This window comes from Panthera tigris, chromosome A3 (genome assembly GCF_018350195.1).
Source record: "Panthera tigris isolate Pti1 chromosome A3, P.tigris_Pti1_mat1.1, whole genome shotgun sequence".
Taxonomy (NCBI): Eukaryota; Metazoa; Chordata; class Mammalia; order Carnivora; family Felidae; genus Panthera; species Panthera tigris.
This window is the reverse complement of record NC_056662.1, coordinates 81627840-81652541: the sequence shown is the minus strand read 5'-3', so window position 1 is coordinate 81652541 and position 24702 is coordinate 81627840. Positions and strand designations below refer to the sequence as shown.

Here is a 24702-nt window from a genome sequence, read left to right as displayed (position 1 = left end):
AGAATGGTGGAAGGCTCAGGGGAAAAAAAAAAAAAAATGGAATGGCTAGCCTGACAGGTTTGATCATAACCTGGAGGGTAGGAAAAGACTGAGTAAATGAAAAAGAGAGACAACTATTAAGTCCAAGAAGAAGCTTACTATAATGGAAACAGTGGCTTAGCAGTGAACACTATTCACATGATTAAAATAATGAAAATACCAAATATCAACTTAACAAAAAACTATGATGTAAGTCATACAGGGAAGATGAAGGGAGGAGAAGAGCACATGTAAAGTCTAAATTCACACTTATCATACTCAGAAGTCAAAAGATAATACATAAAATCGACTGAGGAGAGTAAGGATTTAGAAATATTTGAAAAAGCGTTCAAAAATGGAATAGGGAGGTTTTTTTGTTTCAGCACAATATGATTTTTTAAACTTCAACACAATGTTACAAGAACATTTTAGAACCCTGATGTTTTAAGGTAACTGTTGTTCTAATTTATAAGGTTAAAACTAAGGAACATACATGCTATCTAAAAACTGTCTACTACTTACCCACTTTCAGCTAAGGCCTCTCTTGTTTTTATTGGGAAGGTGCTTGTTTCCAGCAAGTGCTTCAGGGAAGTAACTTCTTCTTCAGTATCAGGGATAAATATTGAAGGAAAACATGCTTCGAAAATTCGCTCCAGGCGGTTTAGTAAAGCTGTCTGCATCAAAACAACCCCCCCAAAAGTTTAATTTCTCTAATTTTAATGATCTTAGTTTTATCATCATCAACACACATACACACACACACCTCTGACCCCACACCCTGTCCACTACTACAGGAGAGGGAGGTTCACTATCAGTCAGGTACAGGAAGCACTAAGTCAAAGGAGCATAACTACTTGCAGAACAGATGCTCTAAATGATCACTTTAAATACTCATGGTGATACAGTGGCGACAAGTAAATGTAGTTATATGCCAAGCAACATAGCTGGTACTTTGCAAACATTACCTTATTTATTAGCCTATTAAAAAATTCACAAAGAAGAAATTAACTACTCAATTGTATAATGAGAAAGCAATCGCAAAGTGTGAATTATCTACCCAAAGCAAAACCAAAACCAAACAGCAACATTCATAAAAGCAGGCGGCATTCATATTCTATCACGGGATGTTCCCTACTACCACCCATGTACTCTAGATTTAGGAACAATTAAATTGAAGGTTTGTGAAAAGTATTATGCTATCATAGTTGAAGAGAACTTTTTTCTTGAACATAAAAACATTTGAATTTTAAAACACTTTTAGAAATATCTCTGCTAAAAGAACAAAGTAGGAAAGAATGTCTTATTTTTACTAAAAAAGCAATAGCTCATTTTTCATTTTGATGATCTGTCTTATCTTTTAAAAATCCCACTTCTTTACTCTTCTATGGTGTATACAGGTGTATTTTTGAATAGAACACTGCCTTTCTTCCAAGAATGGATATTCCCTAGAGTATTTTTACTGAGAACACTGGCATTTTGAAGTATTTTCTTTAATTAAAATTTGCTGAATTTATATTAACTTACACTTTTTAGGGGTACTACTAGGTTATTCTACATGTGCAGCCCACAGTAACTAACATTTATCCCCACTATCCTAAGTGTAACTCAGACACATGTAAAATATTTTCAACTTAACTCAATTTACCGCTTAAACATCAAATAGGAATACAAACTGTTAAAGACTGTCGGGAGTGTACTACTGAAATGCTATCGAGTATACAAGAAAGTGCCACATCATGGTGGTATTTCCTGCCAAGTAACAAAGACAAGTTAACGCTTGATTTCTGTTGTTTAGCACAGTCAGCAAACAGGAAAATGAAAAACAAACGGAAAATATCTTCCAAACAGATTTTCCAATCCAAAAATCTCTTTTGGAAGCAGTATCAGAGCAAAAACTTAACAATGCATAATTAGTCTCAGGGTACTCTTCTGCTATCTCTACAAAAGTTATTCTAACACCTTCATTATATTCATGTGTGTGATATGGGAAAAGGTTCTCAGTATCAATTATGAAACCTACAGTAAAGAGTAGACTCAAGATCCCAAGGCTCGTGAAACTTGAGTGTGTCAAGGGGACCGGCACTTACTTGCTTCAACAGAGGGAATGGACAGACATTACTTTTAAAGGGATCAGATAACCATCTAATTGGAAACATGATGAGCACAGGCTCCTTCTGGGCAGACAAGGTAAACAAAAACTCACATATGACCATATTTTACTTCTCTGTAAATTAAAATTGAATCTCTCTCGTATCCTCTTTGTTATCCTTTTCATGGGAAAGAAAAAATATTTGTCAAAAGAAGCAATGACCCCAAAATACATTCAGTCATTTGGGCAATATTACATCTAACTACCAAGTCTTAGGTACAACAGTGAGCAAATTCTTAAAATGAGTGGAATGTATGTGAACATTACATTCAAGTTTTTACATCTTCCCCCTCTCATACAGAGTATAAATTACATGGGAAATTTAAAAGACAGTTCCATTTGTCTTTAAGGTTAGATATTACATTCGATTGCTTCAAATATTTTGTTGAATGAAGTAGAGCAAGGGTCAGAATTTTTTTCTATACAGGGCCAGATAGTAAATAGTTTCAGCTTTGCACCAGCCATAAACAAGTAAGTGTGGTGTGTTCCAATGAAACTTTATTTACCAGAACAGGCGGCCAGATAGAACAGGCCATAGTTTGCAGATACCTGTGGTATGGCAGTAAATAACAAAGATTCAAATAATCAGAACCCACTAATTGAAAAGCACCACCCACCACAAGGAGGAACTCTAACAATTTAACAAGAAAGCAGCTAACAGAATTAAAGATTTTGACGAAAATTGAATTTCCTCTGACATTTTGCTTTAAAAGTACATCGATTTCCAACTATCAGACTATTTCCAACTATGAGACTAGTCAGGAGGGAATCCTCTAGAAAGAGTTCCATACTAATATTTTGTTCACAGTAATAAATGCCAAATTTCATTTGCTACTAGTCAATTCCAGTAAGTAAATGGCTGATGTAACTATAATACTTTAGTGGAGGACTGTGGACGCAAGGGGCTGAGACTCCGCTTCTGGATTTATAAACTGGAGATATCAGGGGCAACCTCACAGGGTGGGTGACAAGTTACAGGATTAAATACTTGGTACCCAGTGTGTGGTCAAGAAGTGGTAACTTTTTCTTACTACTATTGTTATTGTACAGATGATATCCAGAAACAGAGTGCCTACCAAGGAATAAAGTAAATATCAAAACTAGATTCAAAGCTCACTAGCGATGTTGCTCTACCACTACTTGGCATTCTAAATCATTAAGAAAATATTTGTCTCAGACTATCAATTTCTACATTATAACAAGAAAATACAAATTTTTGCACCTTCTCCAAGATCCTCCAACTTAATTGGAAAATAAGTACCAATTTAAAAACGTCTATCATTAAGAACCACTTTTATAAATAGAACGTGTTACTGCTACTCCTTGTGGATTTTAAACTTTGGAAATTGGTAAACATTTTGCTTGACATTTTGGCATTTGTGACTCAAATCTTGATCACACTATAAAATGCAAAGTGTGCAAATCACACGTTGGGGGTGTTTGAGTGTTTTACTTCCCAAGAAGCACAATAAAGTTACAAATTCAAAATGTAATGGAACATAGTCCAAGGAACTTGGTAAGTAGAACAGGTTTAAGAACATAGCTAACATAATGCTCGAAAGAGAAATTAAACAACCCACCACAACAGTCTCTCTTGTGACCAAACAGAAAGGTTTCTTTCAAGAAACAGATTTTCTAAAAGACTGTAATCACACAGTAAATTAAAAAAAAAAAAAATTGTTTGAGATATTTGAGACATATGAGCACAAGATAAAAGTTATATATGAAAACTGTGATATTGGTAAAAGTTTTTGTTTTAATTATTAATTTTAACTGTTGTAATATCTATATAAATTTTTTCCTCAATACTATTAGCCATGGATAGTTTAATACATACAATAGCCTTAAACCAAATCAGTAATAAAATTAATATCAAATCAACACTAGGGTCACTAAAGTGAAATATTATTTAACTTGGATTTATTCTACTGTGTAAGAGTAAAAAATAACTTTATATTACTCTACCTAATAAGAATTCTTGTTTCTATATAGATTGTATCCAGCCATAAGAGGCAAGCTACTCCTAGTTTTGATTAAATGGGGATACTACACAGTTTTGAACTCCTTGGAGCAGACTGACTCAAAAAAAGATGTGAATGTAACAGTAATGTTTATTAACACATTACAGTACATGTGGACTTGTATTAGATGTAAAATTCTAAAATATTATATTTTATTATTTGGAATTAGTGGTAAAGTCAGACTGGCTATGCTCTAGTTTCCCTCAGCAGATAAGGCAGCATATGGAAAGCAAACAGTATCAGTACAGCCTAGTTCAAGAAAGTGAAAGATCAAAAGATGTCCTCTGAAACCGTCACAAACAGCAAAACCTTGATACAGTGTGTTTTTTCATTTAATGCTGATGCAGTGCTTATCACATGCCAGGCGTTATTCTAAATGCTTTATGAATATTAGCTCACAGAAGAACAGATGAACCATCAGAGGGAAGTAACAGTAATCTTATCCCCATTGTCTAGATGAGAAAAACGGAGCACTAAGAGGTTAATTTGCCCACAGTCAGATGAATATTACATGCTGAATCCTAATCTAGGAGGTACAGTTTCAGAGTCTGTGCTCTTAAACACTAGACTATGTTGCCATCAAAGCAGTTCGAAGTTCAATTTCTAAAAATTATAGGAGCTTTGAGGGGGGGGGACTATGTCTCATTTCGAATCTCCAGTACTTAGGTTCGTGCATATAGTGGATATAAAAATGTTAGCTAAGTCAGTGTGCACTTAAAAATAAAAAAAAAAAAAAAAGCACTTCACCCTTATTTAAGACTGCAGGGGGCATGTTTGTTCTACTTATGAAAGTAGATATTATAAGCCATCTAAATCACTTTTGTACATACATTGGATATATTTATATAATTGTAACAAGTATAAATAACCAAATGCCTTTATGTTCTAGGTACTATGTTTAATACTTACATGTTACTTTACTAATCTTTAAAAAAACAAAAAACAAATCCTGAAAGGTAAGTATTACGGTTTCCACATTATAGATGAAACTAAAGCTCATGGAGATTAATTAACCACAGTCTCATGTTGGTATGGTACACAGCAAGGATTTGATCCCAAGTCTGACTCCAACTAGTCTCTTTTCACCAAATCATGCTTTTACACACTTTTTGTGGTCTTTCAAACGTTTGTAGCCATTAGGTAAGAGATTCAACTGTTAACTGCTGAGGTGATGACCACACTTAAAGCAATTATTTCATCTATATAATTCATAGTTTTTAACAAAGCAAATTATAAATTTTTGCTAAAGAGTGATGCACTGTAAATTAATGAGAAGGTAACAAGTGCCCACACATTTAGCATACTAGTTAGCTGAGGTTACAATAGTAGCTGTATAGCAAACTAAATAAAATAACATTCACATCAATTACCTGACTTTTATCTTTTTAAGAAGCTGGGATTAAAAAATGTTCATTGGGGCACCTGGGTGGCTCAATTAAGCGTCCAACTTTGGCTTAAGTCACCATCTCCTGGTTCATGAGTTCGAGCCCCATGTTGGGCTCTGTGCTGACAGCTCAGAGCCTGGAGCCTGCTTCAGATTCTGTCTCCCTTTCTCCCCCTCTCCCGCTCAAGCTATGTCTCTCTCTCTTAAAAATAAACACCTTTTTTTTTCCCAATTTTTATTTGAGTGATCGAGCGAGTGGGGGAGGAGCCGACAGAAAAAGGGAGAGAGAATCCCAAGCAAACTCCACACTTAAGTTCAAGCCCCACGTCAGGCTCCACATTACGACTGTGAGATCATGACCTGAGCCGAAATCAAGAGATGGACACTTAACAGACTGAGCCACACAAGCGACCCTCAATTATTGCCTTTTAAATGCTTTTAACTTCAAAGCCAAAGAGGAAAAACAGTCATCAGTTCTCTCTTGAATGTGGAATTAGAAAACTGGTGGTTAGCTGAATACGCATGCCTCTCAATTCACACATGTAGCAAACTCTCAGCCTGGTGAACAGCCTCACGTCTGGCCATTACACGTTTTAAGAACTGGGGGCTCTGATAAATGTAGGGTTGAAAGTCAAATGCTATTCAAGGCAGGTGCCAGAGTCCATTTTATTTTCTCTATTCATGTCCAGCACTAAGACAAAGGAGAAGAGCATGGTGCTCAGAAGAGTTCCTAATCTGTCAAAACTATTCTGAGAACAGAAACTAGCCCCCAAGCAGCAGCCAGAACTAGAGATACTCTCACACAAATTCTCATTTGCCTCCAATACTTTCTGCCATTCACCAAAAAATGCAGTTGGCATCACTATCTCTTGCACCTTTACAGACCATTTTCTAAGAAGTTCATTTCTGAGATTTTTCAGTAACAATATTTATTGAACACTTATGTGCAAGACAACGTGGTAAACACATTGACATGTACAATTTTATTTTACTTTCAGAGTAAGGCATTTTAAATAAGTACTATTATTATTCTCTAAATCTAAGGTTCAAGAAAGTGACTAATACAAATTAGTGTTGAAACCTAGATCTGAATCTGGCAGTATAACCCCAGAGCATTGCTTTTAAGCACTCACTGTATGTACCCAGGGCCAAGGCCTAAGGCCCACAATAACTTTAGGGATTCATGAAAATGTTTTAATAGCTAATATTAATATATTAATCTTTATACCAAGTTATAAAATAGAATTTTAAATATCTTTTATGGGTAAGTCATATAAAAGTCATATGTGGCCCTGGCTATATTGCTCTCAAAAGGTACACTGGCTTTTATCTTTCCCAATTTTCTCCTTTTCATATATTTGTTTTCCTATCAGGGTCCTTTATTACCTTGAATGTCTCTATAGTAACAATTATTACTTTTTCAAACCAGGTATGATTTCTGGGAAAGCACAAATGCTCAGCTATCCAATGGTTTAATTCATCAATGGGGGCAAAGCATTATGTATGAATTCACTTATACTCATTCTCAGGTCTGTCGTATCTCCATGTTTAGGGTAAAGGTATATAAGTAGCCGTTGCATTTTATTCCCTGATGCAAACAAGTCACATTATTAAATGCAGAGTTTACCAACTGGTAGGTCCCAGTCACAAATATGTTATAAATCTCCCCTATATCCTGAATGCTACACAGGGACAAATGGCACTCCCTCTTATTAATGTTATGTGTCAACTTGACTGGGCCATGTGCCCAGACAACTGGTCAAACACTGTTCTGGGTATGTGTGTGCAGGTGTTTCTGGATGAGATTAACATCTGAATTGGTAACCTGGGTAAGGCAGATTGTCTTCTCTAATATGAATGGGCCTCATGCAATCAAATGAAGACAGCTTGAGGACTGTAGTTGGTACTTCTCTGCCTCCATAAACACAAGAGCCAATCCCTTATTAGTCTCTTTCTCTCTCCCTCCCCCAAGCCCATCCATCTGTCTGTCCATCCAGCCATCCATCCTCCTGGTTCTGTTTTTCTGGAGAACCCCAAATACACCCCTATTTTATAAACAACTCTACTGGAGTATAAGAAGTATATTGAAAATATTCAGTTTTCCAAAGGGTAAGACCAGCACCTAGGATCCTAGACTCTGGGTCTTATGCCATTCACATGCAGACCTTCTTAAAAGCATCTTGTATTTAAGGTTAATTCCTAAAGTTCCTTCAACATATTTCTAGTTAGTTTTCTTCCTTAGGAACAAAAGTTGATTAATATTAACAGTTTTAACGTTGATAAGCATTAGATCTTGCTCTGAAGTTGAAGTTTAAATTTTTTTTTTTTAATGTTGGTTTTTGAGAGAGAGATAGAATCAAGTGGGTTGGGGCAGAGAGAGGGAGGCACAGAATCTGAAGCAGGCTTCAGGCTCTGAGCTGTCTGCGGACAGCCTGATGCGGGGCTCGAACTCACGAGCTGTGAGATCATGACCTGAGCCGAAGTTGGACGCTCAACCGACTGAGCCACCCAGGCGCCCCTGAAGTGGAAGTCTGGAAGAAACATAAAATCCACTGGGTAATTTAATCTTCCATTTAAGAGGTCACCTTATGCCTTGCCATTATTAAATATTAAGTAAGATATCAAGTACAATCGACACTTGTACACTTTATCAATTCCCAATTTCAAGCTATATAAGAAGAGTGAACAACTGTAATATTCACCATGCTCTAAAAAGATGGTTTGGCCTTTCGGCACAATTTGTGCATAAATCTAACCAAGTATTTCCACCTATTTTGGAATTAAACACCAGAATGTCAATTTTTCTGAGGGAAAAATAACACAAGAAATATTAGTTTCAGGTGTATGACATGATACGAAATGTATATATTGCAAAATGATCACCACAATAAGTCTAGTTAATAGCCATCCCATACAGTTACAAATTTTTCTTTTCTTGTGAGAACTGTTACAATCAATTTTCTTAGAGATTTTCAAATATACAATACAGTATTATTAACTATAGTCACCCTGCTGTACATTACATCCCCAGGACTTATTTTGTAACTGGAAGTTTGTACCTTTTGACCACTTAATTTATTTGGTTGCTTACTTCTGTTTTCAGTAATAAGTTCAGGTGTTCATCTACAGAAAGGAAAACCTGCACAAATCTTAGGCAGATGATTAAATAAACAAAGGTGAAAATGTAGAATTAGAGTCAGTTTGAGAATGCTGACTTCCCAGCAAACAAACGGTTTATTTATTATTTAGCAGGGTTTTTTGTTTTGTTTTGTTTTTTTTTTTAGTTTTTAAAGAGCAAGCAAGTAAGCAAGGGACGGGGACAGGGACAGAGAGAGAGGGAGAGAATCCCAAGCAGGCTCCACACTCAGCATGGAACCTGATGTGGAGCTCGATCCCATGACCCTACTAGGATCATTACCTGAGCCAAAATCAAGAGTTGGGTGCTCAACCAACTGTGCCACCCAGGCACCCCACCAACAATTTGGCTTATTTTACTTTAAAAGTATTCATAATTCTCTTCCTTCTTTTTGTGACACTTAATTTTTAAGCCTCTCAGAAGAAATCATCTAGTAACATTTTCCCAGTAGCATAATCAAGTAGATGGCTAATAAGAAACAATTACTCATAATTTCCTTTTCTATAGCTACTTAATATAGAAATTATCAATTACCTAAATTCTCAAATAACATCCATAGCAATATTTTAAAAATTTTACCAAAACCTCAGAGTTAAATGTTGTACTTATAATATTACCTCCTTTACCATACATCTAAGAGAAAGTAATCTTGGCTATTTCAATCAACTTTCCTTTCTGGAACATTAACAGGTTAAAAAAAAAAACTGTTAGAACAATATATGAGATGGTCTTTTGGAAAAAAAGGACTGCTTTGAAAGTAAGGAGGACTTTTTTTTTTTTTTTTTTTTAATCATCATTTTGTTTTGTTTTGAATTTTAGCCCAGAAAGCAAATAATAGTTTGGACCTCTTTCCAATTTGTACAACAGAGATACCACTACTTGTTTTCCTCTACGATGTGTAAGAATGTTAACAAGAAAATGAAATATACTGAGCTCTGGGTTCTCAGAAAAAAATAGTCACTGAAAGGGAAGAATAATTCTCAGTAAATAGTCATGCATGACTTTACATCAAGGCTTCAATCCTCTGAGGCGACCAGATCCACATTTGAGAATTAGTTTGACTAAGAACATTTTATAAGTTTGAAAGATTTCTTCTTGGTTGACTTTTCCCTAAGTAGCAAATTATTACAATAAAGCTGTAACAACTGATGGTCTCTTGACTCAAGGAAGATATATTTTATCAGAATATGAAGATATCCTTTTGGTAGCCCAAAAAAAGGAAAGTATTAAAAAATAGAGACCCAGACAATGTCACAGTGAAAAGAAGAAATCTGAAATGACAACTACACCATTCGTCTCATTTCTCAAAACCAAGAATTGTTCCCCATGTTTCTTTAATTGAATTAACCGAGCTATGAATCCTAAAAGACTCACAACATTCTGTCAAAGCAGAATTTGGACAAAACCACTTGAAGGCACTCTGTTTAAGGCAGAATTGTTGCATCCATGTTAAGACTGAACAGGAATAAATCATTTTAAGCTTAACCACTAAAACCCTAATGTTCACTGTCATTAATATGTGAAGATTTCTGTGCTGTCCCCAACACTTAACAAGTAGGAGAAACATTTTAAGAAAAATATCAGTAAATCTAATCCTCTCCTAGGGGGCTTAATGTACTTTTCCCAGCAGATTCTGCAAAAGGAAGAAACTGCGGGCCACAAGCCTGGATCACAACAGCAGGATAAGAATAAAAATCATTTCCAACTCAGTCACTTACTCAGCATGCCTTACCCATTTCCTTACCTCAACTTCCTTCTAAAACTTATCTTTTAGCCCCTTTCAACAATTTCTTCTTTCCAAAATCCATCTCCAAGTTCTGCTCATTTTCCAAACCCATTCAGCAAAAATAAAAGTCTGAGGACCAAGCCAAACAAATCTCAGGAAGTCTTAATGTATCTTGCCACATCCACATGGTTTTTGCTCTATTTTCACAAAATAGAATCATACTATAGAATTCTTATTTTTCAGTGGATTTTTTCACTCACTTTAAAATTTATTGTCATTTTATCTTCACAGAAGTCCAATGAAGTAGGTATGATCTTTTTATAAACAACTGAACTCAGAAGTAACTTGTCCAAAATCATAAAGCTTATAAGAGGCCGAGTCAAGATTCAAACTCAGATCTGTAAGATTATATAAAGCTCATATACTTTACTACCTCTTCTGTCCAGTTGTCAAATTACAAATAACTTCAATCAACTTGTGTAACAAAAAGGTCCTTTTTGAACTGGTCATACTTTAAAATTCATTATCTGATGATGTTAAAAGTTCTAAGGCTATAAATTAAAGATCATTCAATACCAGTGTCACCTTACAGTAAGATGAAACTCAACAGGGAAAGGATTAGGTCAAAATCAACAGTCTTGGCTTTGCATTATATAATTAGTTCACTCCTTGCAAGCTTCTACTTCCATAATAAATTAATCAACAGGAAAAATATACATTAGCCAAACCATATACAAACCAAATTAGCAAATTAAGCTATTCAGACACTCAAAGTCAAATGAAAAGTAATTAGCTATGCACACCACCTGGTAATACCATAACAGTATTCTCACGTATCAAAGCAATGATGTATAACCATTTCAAATGACACTCAGACTTTGGAAATATTTCCAATTGAAAATGGTTTGCTTGGCAAAAGATAACTGGAAGAGTTTGGGGAATTTTATTCTCAGGATCTCTAAAAGAAGCTGGTAGGACAAGTGTTCCCTGAAACAGTTGTCAATATAAAGCAGTGATTTTCTGGGGAGTTTTCTTTCCGATACCTCCGGGATTGAGGAAAGGTTAGGTTTAGCACAGGGTACAACTCAGGACCGGGGAATAACCTGGATATTAAGCTGCGTCTCTAGGGGCTACTTTAGGTCAAGATAAATCTCAGTGAATCTTCTCTGAAGGAGTCTGGAACAGAAAAGGATAAAGTACAGGCCCTGGCGGGTAAAAATATTCTCCCTGACACACTTATTCCCCAATAAGTGTAAACGTAAATGTATATTTGCAAGAAATTATAAGCAACTAAATACAGTTCTAGTCTTCTCGTACCCTCATCCCAGGTCTTTAGTGGCTGTCAAATTATGAAGTCCAAATCTGCTTTGCTCAAATTCTTTTTCTATCCTTCAGTTCCCTATAGCCTTCAGCTCAGGTTGAGGTTTCAAATTCTGCTTGCTCTCTGCCACACTCAAAACTGTACTTCAATTTCCTAGGTCTTTGATGGACAAAATTAAGAGACATTATTTTCTGAAAGTTAAAAAAACATCTACTAAATCTGAGTTTAACTTTCTTCTAAAATCACTGTAAAGGTAGAAACTGAAGGATTCACTGGACTAGTTAGCTAATTAATGAATTTTTACGTGATATTTATGTTAATCAAAAAATCAAGCTGCTGAGTTTCTGTAAATATTAAACTCATTGAAATAAAGAAAAACCTCACCAAACATTACTTATTGTAGGACTGTCCATTTAAAGTTTACCAAAGCGTTGTGAAAAATGTAATCCACAAATCAAGCAAGCATTATGTATAATAAGAGACTCCTTCAACAGGTACCCAATTTAAAAATACTTTTTGAAAAGCTGAATTGCCTCCACGGCAATTAGTATATTATACAAAATAGAGAAAACCAGTAAATACCTGAACTGAAGTGGCTGTTTCCTGTAAATGGCCACCAGCAACTGCTCCTTTGGAAGTTGCTAAAGGGACATTGTGCATTTTGGGGGTTCCTGGAGTATCAATCTTTTCATCTGTCCTATGTGACTGCCAGGCTTCCTTTCGATGGTGAGATTCAGCAGCCTGCTGGTCTCCAAAAGTAGCCCAAGAGCAACTATCTTTCTGTCCATCCTCAAAGGCATTCCAATCTACAACTTGGCTAGGCCCAGCTGAACTGAAGTCCGCAAAATCATCAGAGTCTTGAAAAGCACTGCGGTCCTCTCGAATATTTGGCACAGAATCAAAATCTCCAAATTCACCTTCTTGCTCAATTTCCAGTTTTGAAACAGTATCAGTGCCTGTCCCAGAAGACTTTCCCACCAACTTACATTCCTCTGATAAACTATCAGAAGTCTGTTTTAGGTCGGACTCAGTAAATAGAATTTCATCTTGGCAAGAAACAGCATTTGTATCCCCAAATTCTCCAAAGTCATCACCTGGTTCACTAAAATGTGGAAAGTGCTCTGAGGACTCTTCGAAAGTGATATCGCTCATTGAATCTTGGGTACCAGTAACAAAAGGTGGAGTTGTGCCACTGGCTGTGCCGAAGTCACCAAAATCATCCTCGTTAGTATCATTGCAAGTCACAAAGTCATTACTACTGTCACCATTTTTTACACTTAAAGAATCATCCAGAACATTTTCTTCTGTAGGATCAATGCTGGGGCTTTGGGAATCGGTAAACTTTTTACTTTCTTCTTTGGAAGAACCAACTTCATCATCAGCATCAGAAGTTTTAATAGAATCCATGCATAGGTCAGCACACTTAGAAGTAAACAAATCAAGTTTTTCCTCAGTTTTACATTCTCTCATACTGGCTTCTGAATTATCAGCTGAGTCTGCCAAACTCCAAGGCTTTGATTGAACTGATTTTAAAAATTCATCCTGTTGCAATGTTGGAAGGCCTTGTTTTTCAGTACTGAAACCTCTGGTACTCATTATGCTTATTTCTGAAACACAAACCTGATCCTCTCCATCAATGTCTCCTTTATCATCAAAGCTTCTACCCAAAGACAGTGCTTTTACAGAACTCAGTTCACTGACTCTATTAATTTTATTATTTTCCTGAATGGTTAATGCTTCTCTATCATTTAAAACTGCACATCCTGTATCTTCTAGTTGTATCCTTTCCTTTTTGGAAAATGTAGCAAAATCTGCAAATTCCTCAGCAGGACTAGGTGCACAGTCTAAGTTATAGTCAGTACTATGAGTGCTAAGAGGCTTTCGTCCTTTTGAATCGGCTTCGGTGTCCAGATCATCTGTTCCCTGAGGATTTACAGTTTCCAATACTGCAAACCCGTTTGTTAGAATCTCCAGACAAGGAGGCTTTTCACCATTGCAGCTCTCTAACTGCTTGTTTTGATGAACAACATTCATATCAGTTCTAAAATCTCCTGGAGAGAAACTTTCAGGTGTTCCAACATTCTGTCTCTGCTTCACTATAGTATTTAAATCTCCTGGACTTTCTATGCCATCAATGGAAGTATCTAAAGTTTTAGATGAAATTATTTCTTTGCTGGTGGTAGAAAGTAAAATGTCAGACTGTCCTTTCACAGGAGAAGAAAGTTCAGCAGTGATGTCTTTATCATTACCATTCTTAATGGATTTAAAGCTAGTAAGGCTATCTACATTTTCTGAGAAATCATGAATTGGCATAAAATGGTTTGAAGGTACAAACTCTTCCTTGGGACGAGTATAATCTGGTGTATCAAAGTCAACAAATCCTACACCAGAAGGGCTAACTTCTGAAAACCCACCAAATTCCCCAAATTCATCATCATCATCATCCTCGGCTCCATTGTCTAGTGGTGGTGGGGATGAAGAGTACATTCGAATGATGTCTGGCTCCATTGTTCAATTGCTTTCAAATAATTAATTTACACCTGAAAAAACAAAACAACAGGGTTTTTTTTTTTTTTTTCTTGGAGGGGACAGATTACGTATACAACGTCTTTCAAAACTCTCTCAAAGCTATTTCAAACCAGTGAAAATTTACAGTGCTTTGTTTTGGACCTTTTAAATTCTTTTTCTCTTAGGTAAGATGACTTTACACAGCTATAACGGCAAAAAAATTTTCTCTTTTCTAGTGTAGGTTTCTAAGAACATTGGTGTTACATTACTGAATTTGGGGATTCCAGGAAATTTTGAATAAACACAAAAGTATATCTACAAAATTCTCTCGGAGCACTTGCTTATTCTCTTAAGCTTGCTTTGCTTTCTAGTCCACTGGAGATTCAGGGCCTGCCCTTATGGATTTGTGAGTTCTTTATAAATAAGACATGAAAATTTTCTTTAATAATTGCTATTCAGTTCAACGTTTATTTCTTACCCAAGTTAAATTTTAACAGACTTTATTTTTAGAGCAATTTTAGGTTCATTGAGATGGTAAGTGAATTCCTAGATCTTCCCCACCCCCATTCATCCACAGCCTCATTTATTACAGACATCCTCCAGCAGAGTAGTATATTTGTTACAACTGATGAACCTACATTGACATACATCGTTATTACCCAAAGTCCAAATTTATATTAGGGTTTGCTCTGTGTTGTACATTCTATGTGTTAGGACAAATGCATTAATTACAGTATCACAGAGTAATTTCAATGCTCCAAAAACCCTCAGTTCCATTATACATCCCTCTCTCCCCTGTGCCTGGCAACCACTGATCTTTTTACTGTCTCCACAGTTTTGCCTTTTTTGGGATGTCACAGAGTTGGAATCATACAGTACGTAGACATACATGTCACACAATATGTAGCCTGTACATACTGTATGATTAGCTTCTTTCATTTAATAACATGCATCTAAGCTTCCTCCAGGTCTTTTCATGGTTGATGGCTCATTTCTTTTCAGCACTGAATAATATTCCATTGTCTGGATGTACTGCATTTTCATTTTGTTTTATAACTTTTCACTACTGAAGTCATTTAAGTTGCAAAAACAGTACAGAGCTCTCATGTATACTCCAACCAGTTTCCCACACTGATAATGCGGTAAATAACTGTAGTACCTGTTCAAACCAGAAAACTGACATCAGTACACTATTAACTCAGTTACACACTTTAGATTTGACCATTTTTCTGTGTGTGTGTAATTCTATGAAATTTTATCACATATGCAGATTAGATTCAAGTAACCAACACTACAATTAGGATAAGAACTGTTGCAAAAATAGTTCTGTAATATTCATCAATATAAAGAAACTCCCTTGAGGTGCCTGGGTGGCTCAGTCAGCTAACCATCTGACTCTTGATTTTAGCTCAGGTCCTATCTCGAGGTTTGTGGGTTTAAGCCCCATATGGGGCTCAGAGCTGACAGTGCAGAGCCTGCTTGGGATTCCCCCCCCCCCCCCCAATCTCTCTGCCCCTCCTCCATGCTCTAATTCTCAAAATAAACTTAAAAAAAAAAACAAAACAAAACCAAAAACCTCATTCGTGTTACCTCTCAATACACCCTCCCCTAAACCCTAACTCCTGTCAACCACTGATCTGTTCCCCATAATTTTGCTACTTCATAAGTACTTATTATATAAATGGAATTACACAATATGTAATTCTTTGGAGGTGTTTTTTTTCCCCCCACTCAGCTTAATGCCCTTGAAATCCATCCATGTTGTTGCATGTCAAGAATTCATTCTTTTTTATTGCCAAGTTGTATTCCGTTATATAGCTGCACCACAGATTATTTGCCAGTTCATTCAATTTAGGACCCGTTGGTTGTTTCTTGTATTTTACAATTACAAATAAAGCTGCTATGAATATTTGTGTACAGACTGTTGTCTGACAAGTTTTTATTTCTCTAATATGAATTCCCAGGAGTGCAAATGCTTGGTCACATTAAGTTTACAAGAAACTGTAAAACTGTTTTCCAAAGTTAATTTTTATGGGACCAAATCAACTGTTCATTAGTAATTTTCATTAATTTGGTTTCATATAAGCTTGAGATTTAATATTTTTTTTTCTAATTTTACACGGTTTTCTTTGCATTTAGTTTTTAATACATCTAGAATTTTGGTATATGATCTAAAGCAAAGGTCTAATTTTTGTTTTCTAAATAGCCAAGCAATTATCCTAATCCCATTTATTGAATAATCTTTCCCATATCTATTAGTTTATATCTTCTTCACCTAACTTCTCTTTTAAATATTTATTTATTTAATCTCTACACCCAATATGGGGCTCAAACTCATGGATTCGAGATCAAGAGTCACATGCTTTTTGGACTGAACCAGCCAGGTGCCCCTCTCTATATATTTAACTCTTAAATGGAATCTATGTCTGAGTTACCCTGTTCCTCTATGCTAAATCGTCAAAAATGCCATAAGACAGATTTACATTAAAAGCAAAGGGAAAATTAACAACAAAAGTCCTAGAACAAAACGAGCCTATAAATTGATACTTCCAGTGAACTAAACTGAAGCCCAATGAATTGGTATTTTCTGCCACTCACGGTTGCCAAGTTAGATACGTGAATACTTTACCACAAAACTTCGTAAGCTCAAAAAACAGAACAACCACTTCCTTCTAATTCTCAAAATAAAGTTTCATAAAATCTTCCAACTTTAGGGAGAAGGTACCATACAAACCACTTAATTTAATTAGATATGAGGAAAATGAGGCCTACTGATGAGCAACTTTCTCAAAGGTCATACAGCTGGTTAGCAGAGAATGGTTTCAGAATTTTGAAAATGATCTTTGAGGTCAATGGTCACTGAGAGTTATTTGAAAGAAAGTGAGCAAATCATAAAAGTAAAAGACTCCATTGTAACAGATCTATTTTAAACTGTCTTCCTCACAAAATCAGCATCATAAAGAAGGAAATGATGGCTTTACTTCCTGAGATACCTTCTTTTTTGCTCTTTAAATGAGAAAAGGAAAAAAAACAGTAAAAGATACATATAAGCCCTTAATTTTCTCCTTTGTCTAGAATCCCGATAACCCATTTCAATGCTTAAGTATACAGGGTTATTTGACCTCTAACAGTTTCTCTGTGATTATGAAGTTCCTATTATTCAAAAATACTCTGATTGTTAATGAGTGTGTGGAGAAAAGGACATTTGCACACACATACTGCAGGTGGGTGTGTAAATTGTTAGAAGGCTTATAGAAGGCAATATGGCTATACCACACAAACTTTCTTTTCCTTAAAAATAAAACAAAATGCTCCAAAAGGGATTATTTAAGCAAATTATGCTTTGTCCTTCCAATAACATACTATGTAGCCATTCGTATCATGATTCCTTTTTTTTTTTTTTTTTTAATTTAAAAGCATTCACTTGGGGCGCCTGGGTGGCTCAGTCGGTTAAGCGGCCGACTTCGGCTCAGGTCATGATCTCGCAGTCCGTGAGTTCAAGCCCTGCGTCGGGCTCTGTGCTGACCGCTCAGAGCCTGGAGCCTGTTTCAGATTCTGTGTCTCCCTCTCTCTCTGACCCTCCCCCGTTCATGCTCTGTCTCTGTCTCAAAAATAAATAAATGTTAAGAAAAAAAAATTAAAAATAAAAATAAAAATAAAAGCATTCACAATGGTGGCAGCATGTCAAAAGGACACAAAAGGCAGCCTGAAGTGATTCTTACTGGTAAAATCAGTGATAAGCATCAAAATAACGACAGTAACAGATTATAATCCACTGAATAACCAACTATCAGTCCTCAAATATAAACATGTTAAGATACTGCAGTTTCAAAATAGCTCCCCACAACATACTCAATTATAAGAGAAAGCAGTGTAACTTTACAGCGGAGCTGACACTTCATCAAATGATCAAAGTGAACATCATTAGCAACGGGAATATCAAAATCCCACATCACCTGACAAGACACAATAAGAACACAGGATCACTTCTGGAATATTCCTGCCCAGAATATACAACCTGAACCGATTCATGAGATAACGTCAGACAAATTCAAACTGAGAGACAGGCTGCAAAACAGCTGGTCTGTAATCTTCAAAAGTATCACTATCATGAAACTTAAGGAAAAACTTAAGAACTGTTCCAGGTTGAAGACAACTAAAGAGACAAGTAAATTTAACACTTGATTTTTAACTAGCTTCCCTTTCTATACAGGTCATTATTGGGACCACTGTGAAACTTGAATAGTGTCCAAGGACTAGATAGCAGAAATGTATTGATGCTTATTTCTTGGTTTTGAGAGTGGTATTGTGCTTATGTAAGAGAATGTCCTTGGTTGTAGGAAACGCACACTAAAATACTTGGGAGAGATTGTACATCAGGTTGGCAACAGTCCCAAATTATTCCAGATAAAGACTTATTTGTACTGCACTTCCAACTTTTTATATGATTGTGATCACCAATCACCTCAAGATGAAAATGAAAAAAGTTAAAAGAATTCAAGATTTATGTTTGCATTTAAATATGTACACTGTATAATAAACGTGTTGCTTACATAGCATTTAAAAAATTGTGACAATACATAAAATTTACTATTAAATTTTTTAAATGGACTATTTTAACAATTTTTAAGTGTATATTTCAGTGACATTAAGTACATTCACATTGTTGTGCAACCATCACCACCACTCATCTTTACAACTCTATCTTCCAAAATATTAAAATGTTTCCTGTACTCATTAAACAATAGCTTCCCATTCTCCCTCCTCCCAGCTCCTGCGACCACCATTCTATTTTGTCTCCACGAATTTGGTCAGTCTAGGTATCTCATGTAAGTGAAATTGCACACTATTTGTCCTTTTGTGACTGGCTTATTGCACTTAGCATCAAGTCCTCAAGGTACCTGTTGTAGGGCCAGTGTCAGAAGTTCATCCTTTTAAAGGCTGAATATTATTCCACTGTATGCATCTACTATCATCTGTTGGTAGACACTTGGGTTGCTTCCACCTTCTGGCCACTGAATAATGCTGCTATGAACACAGCTGTACATCTTACTTTAATTTTTAATTTTGAAATAGACTAACAAAGTTGCAAACACAGTAGACACTTGCACACTCTTCACCTAGCCCCCCCAATGGTGAATCTTACATAGCTCCAGTATAGGAGAAAACTGAAAACTGACCCTGTTGGTCCATTACTATTAATTAGACTACGGACGTTATTCAGTCTTGACCATTAAAGAAACCAAAAACTTGCATCCACTTGTGTTCGTGTGTAATTCTGTTCAATTTTATCCCATGTATAGATCTGTGTAACTATCACAACTATCAAGATACAGAACTACTCCCTCTCCCCCCCACCCCCATCCCTGGCAACCACTGATCTGCTTTCTGTCTCCATGGTTTTGTCATTTCAAAAGTGTTACGTAAATGAAATTATACACTACATAACCTTTTGAAGTTGACTTTTCCCACTAAGTATAATGCCCTTAAGGTCTGTCCTGGTTACTGCGTGTATCAATAGGTCAGTTTTTGCTAGGTAGTATTCTATGGTACAGATATACCACTTTGTTCAACCACTCAACAACTGAATGCGATGAGTTATTTCCTATATTTTATTGTAAACAGTACACATAATACATTAGTAATATATATAACAGCATCTTTAAGTAGTATACATAATAAAGATGTTAACAACTTTTATGTACAGGTTTTGTTGTGAATAGAAGTTCTTATTTTCTGGGATAAATGCCCAAGAGTGTGATTACTAGGTTTTACGGTAAGTGCATGTTTAGTTTTGAAAAAGGCTGCCAAACTCTTTTTCAGAGTGCTGTACCACTTCACCTTCCCACAGTATTTTTTTTTTTTTTTTAAAGAACCACCTGTGATGTTTCTTATTAGTAGAATCTGTTCACAGTTAACCTACTGCTCTTCCTAAAACTTTTCATTGTTTGAAAAATGAAACATTTGATTGGTTTAGGCCCATTTCAAACTCAGGTGTTAAGGAAATACCAAGATCTGAATAAGTTTGTAACCAAACAAACCAACATAGAAAATAGTTTTTCTTCCTGTCATAAAAGTACTCTCTCCTACATGCAACAGGCTGTCAGTCTCCCACACTATGAATATTTCCATATTTCTCAAAACCATGTCACCTACTGATGGGAAGAACTTGGGCTGCATATTCCCCTTCAGTAGGTCTTGGTTCTGGCCCACCTCATCCTTCAAAAATCTAAAAGAATGCCACTCTCAAGTTTCAATCAAGAACGCCAACCAGCCAGTGTGGAGGAGGAGTGAAATTTTCCAAAAAAATTCTTCCATGTCCAGGCCAACTCAGTAAAATTTGTTAGTTGAAGTATTATTTGTTGTTAATTGAAGTATTATTTGTATGATGAATTAGCATATGAAGTTTGACTTAATTAAAAAGTGTGTCTATTTTGAGAGAGAGAGCACGCGCGCACACACATGCAAGCAGAAGGAGGGACAGAGAGAATCTCAAGCAGGCTCCATGCTATCAGCACAGAGTCTGATGCAGGGACTCTATCCCACAACCATGGGAACATGACCTGAGATGAAATCAAGAGTCGGACACTTAACTGCCTGAGCCACCCAGGCGCCCCCCCTTTTCTTTTACACAGAAAATACGGATTTTAGCTATTCCTAACAGGAAAAAGAAAAAGAGATAGATGAGCTACTTTATTTTTTTAATTTTTTTTTTTTAATGTTTATTTTTGAGACAGAGAGAGACAGAGCATGAGCGGGGGAGGGTCAGAGACAGGGAGACACAGAATCCGAAACGGGCTCCAGGCTGTCAGCACAGAGCCCGACGCGGGGCTCGAACTCACGGACCGCGAGATCGTGACCTGAGCCGAAGTCGGACGCTTAGCCAACTGAGCCACCCAGGCGCCCCTAGATGAGCTACTTTAATACCGTGCCTGGCACACAGCAACCTTAGTAAACGTTTCTTCATCCTTCTTAATAGACAACTTACTCCTTACTCCACACCACAAGGATTTCAAAACACTTGTCTAATTTCTTTATAATCCAAACAAGCATATTCACACGTGTGTGTATGTGTAGAAGGATGTGTTCAACTCCCCATTTTTATGCCTGCTTATTTCAAGACCTCTTACAGTGAAATAAACAAGTAATGGGGGTATCGAGGAAAGATTCAAGCCATAGTATACACAAAAAGTAGACATGGAGCTTTCACGTCTGGGTAAATGGGGGATCCTAAAGTTAGAGCATGAGGCAGAGAATTCGGGCAGACCTCTGCACTTTGTAGAGATCTATGGGAAATCACATCCTTATACAGAGACTAGGAGACAACATAAGTGAAAAATAGTAAACATAAATGCGAGCCAAAAAAAGACCTTCAGGGCTACACACCACGAAAATCAAAGGATCTTAGCTTTGGGAATTCTAATATAAAAGGTCCAATGAGAGGAGTCAGGGGAACAATCCAGAAGTTTAGTAGCAATCAGCAGTGGAATACTGAGTCCTGAGCCAGATGAGCAGCCAGGGTAGCAAGGCGTACAATAGGTGAGAGTGATTCAATATTTTTTTTTTTAATTTTTTTTTTTCAACGTTTTTTATTTATTTTTGGGACAGAGAGAGACAGAGCATGAACGGGGGAGGGGCAGAGAGAGAGGGAGACACAGAATTGGAAACAGGCTCCAGGCTCCGAGCCATCAGCCCAGAGCCTGACGCGGGGCTCGAACTCACAGACCACGAGATCATGACCTGGCTGAAGTCGGACGCTTAACCGACTGCGCCACCCAGGTGCCCCGAGAGTGATTCAATATTAATCTCTCACAAGAAAAGAAGCTGCACCTGCTCAAGGAGTTCTAGCCTCATATCTGAAATGGTCATGGAAAAGAAGAGATGGGGAGTCTCTAAGTGGAAAGCTGTGGGGTCAAGTGGAAAGGTGGGCCTGGGAAGGCAGAGGACTCAAAGGATGAATAGGGCTAACTATCACCTAAGATTAAAATTTTTTTTTTTTTTTAACATTTATTTTTAAGACAGAGACAGAGCACGAACGGGGGAGGGTCAGAGAGAGGGAGACACAGAATCTGAAACAGGCTCCAGGCTCTGAGCGGTCAGCACAGAGCCCGACATGGGGCTTGAACTCACAGACCGCAAGATCATGACCTGAGCCGAAGTCGGCCGCTTAACTGACTGAGCCACCCAGGCGCCCCTAAGATTATCAGGCAATTAAAAAAAGTTTCCCAAGAGGAACAAAGTTGGAAGACTTCAACCACCAGATACCAAGACTCAGTTTAAAGCTACATCATCATGTAATAATAAAGACAGCACTGCAGTGGGGTGGGGAAAGGACAGCCTTGTTTTACAAGTGGTGCTTAGATCAAGTGAATATCCACACAAGGGGAATCAATCTTTGATTCTACCTAATATCTCACACAAAAATCAGCTCCAGACAGATTGTAGACCTAAATGTGAAAGGTAAAAAACAATCAACCTTCTAAGAAGGTAAGTTAAGAGATTATTTTCATGACCTGAGGGAAGGCAAGGTGTTTTAAATAAGACATAGAAAGCAGTAATCATAAAAGAGAAAATGATACATTGGACTTCAGGACTTCGGTTTCCTATCCAGAAAAAGGGGCTAGCAGCTCCTCCCTTTCAATGCTGTTTTGAGGATTACAGATAACAGACCTTCAGTATGTGGCACATGCTGTGCCTCAGCCAGTTATCAACTATCATCACATTTTAACTTCACTGAGTCTGTGGTTCAAATCATAATCTACCCTTAACAAAAATCTAAGTCAATGTTTGCTTAGTCGGCACAAACATTCACATGACTCTGCATATAGTTTAGGTCACTGAGAGAGTAAATCATGGAAGAAAAATTTACTAACCACACTAAAGATCCATGACACTGACTTTATTGCCAATTTCTATAACCCATCCCTGGAAAATATAAAACAATATCCAAGGTTGAAGGACTGAGAACATAGACTCTAAAGGGACCCAACCAACTCAACAGACTCGATTAAAAGATGGAGGTTTTATAAGTCAGAGAAAGTCAAATACCATATGATTTCACTCATATGCGGAATTTAAAAACCAGATGAACACAGGGGAAAGGAGGGGGAAAAAAGAGAGGGAAGCAAACCATAAGAGACTCTTAGCTACAGAGAACAAACTGAAGGCTGATGGAAGGAGGTGGCGGGGGGGGGGGGGGGGGGGGGGGGGGGGGATGGGCTAAATGGGTGAGGAGTATTTTTTTAAGTTTATTGAGCGAGAGAGAGAGAGTGCGTGAGGGAGGGACAGAGGGAGAGAGAAAATCCCAAGCAGGCTCTGCACTGTCAGCACAGAGCCCAAAGTGGGGCTTGAACTCATGAACCGTGAGATCATGACCTGAGCCCAAATCAAGAGTCTGATGCTTAACTGACTAAACCACCCAGGTACCCCGGGTGATGGGTATTAGGGAAGGCGCTTGTTGTGATGAGAGCACTTGGTGTTATGGTAAGTGATGAATCACTAAATTCGACACCTGAAACCAATCATACGTATTAGCTAACTAGTATTTAAGTAAAAACTTGGGGGGAAAAAGATGTTTTGATGAGCAACAGCACAATACAACCCAGTTAATTTGAAATAAACTAGCTGTAGATACTATCCATTTAGAGAAAGACCACAAGAATAAAGGCTTCTAAGAAGGTGCCTAGTTGGAATGGAAAGGATTCTACATGTTCCTCTAAGAAAGAGTTAATCCTTGACCACTCCTCTATCCTCCATCATCCACCCAATGTATTAACACCATCCTGCGGGTCCTTGGGCTCACATTGGGTGGTAGTGGTGAGGTCTAAGAGGTCTTTCAGGAATTTCCCAGATTCAAACACTGAGATAACTTTCCAGACAAGCTAAAAACTCACCGGAGAGAGAGACTCCCACGTTTTATAGGGCACCAAACTGCATCAATGCGTATATCAACTTTCAAGGCCAGATAAGCGCATCTAGATTATACAATCCTCAGCTTTACTGAGGACCTTTCACTCCAAACTTATTGTTATAGGGACTGGAACAGGGGTGAGGGTGAAGGAGAACACAAGCCGGAAGGATGGTGGTAAGAAAAGACAAACACTGTATCTGAAGTTGTGCTACGGACTTTACATAGTACAAACTACACTAGCAAGGTTTAGTTAATGGATCACACACACAAAAAACTGCTACCTTTTTACCATAATGTCTGAGATTTTTAATGAGTCACTTGTTAAATCATTTGGGTGAGTGATGGGGAAAAAACGGTGTATTTTCTTTAGAAAAATGATTATATAAGCAACAACACTGATTTGCATTACAAATGTTGCCTGCTATTGCAGTAGTTCAAATTATTCAAATCTTCACTGTAATATCCTTGCTGGAGTTTTAAGATACTATCAAAATGTGGTGTCAATGAATCTGTCCAGCCTACATTTCTG

At 37.1% G+C, this 24702-nt stretch overlaps 1 protein-coding gene across 5 annotated transcripts in view; it reads right to left on the bottom strand.

The window, feature by feature from the left end:
• The window catches only part of AFTPH (aftiphilin), a 66359-nt gene that overhangs the window by 26115 nt on the left and 15542 nt on the right, over positions 1–24702 (bottom strand). For all 5 annotated transcript variants that reach the window (XM_042981539.1, XM_042981535.1, XM_042981538.1 and 2 more), the window contains exons 2-3: positions 12338–14295; positions 541–692 (exon numbers count right to left, since the gene is read on the bottom strand). In XM_042981539.1, coding sequence (XP_042837473.1) covers positions 541–692; positions 12338–14263 — 2078 coding nt within the window. In that variant the 5' untranslated portion in view covers positions 14264–14295. The remainder of the gene's footprint in view (positions 1–540; positions 693–12337; positions 14296–24702) is intronic.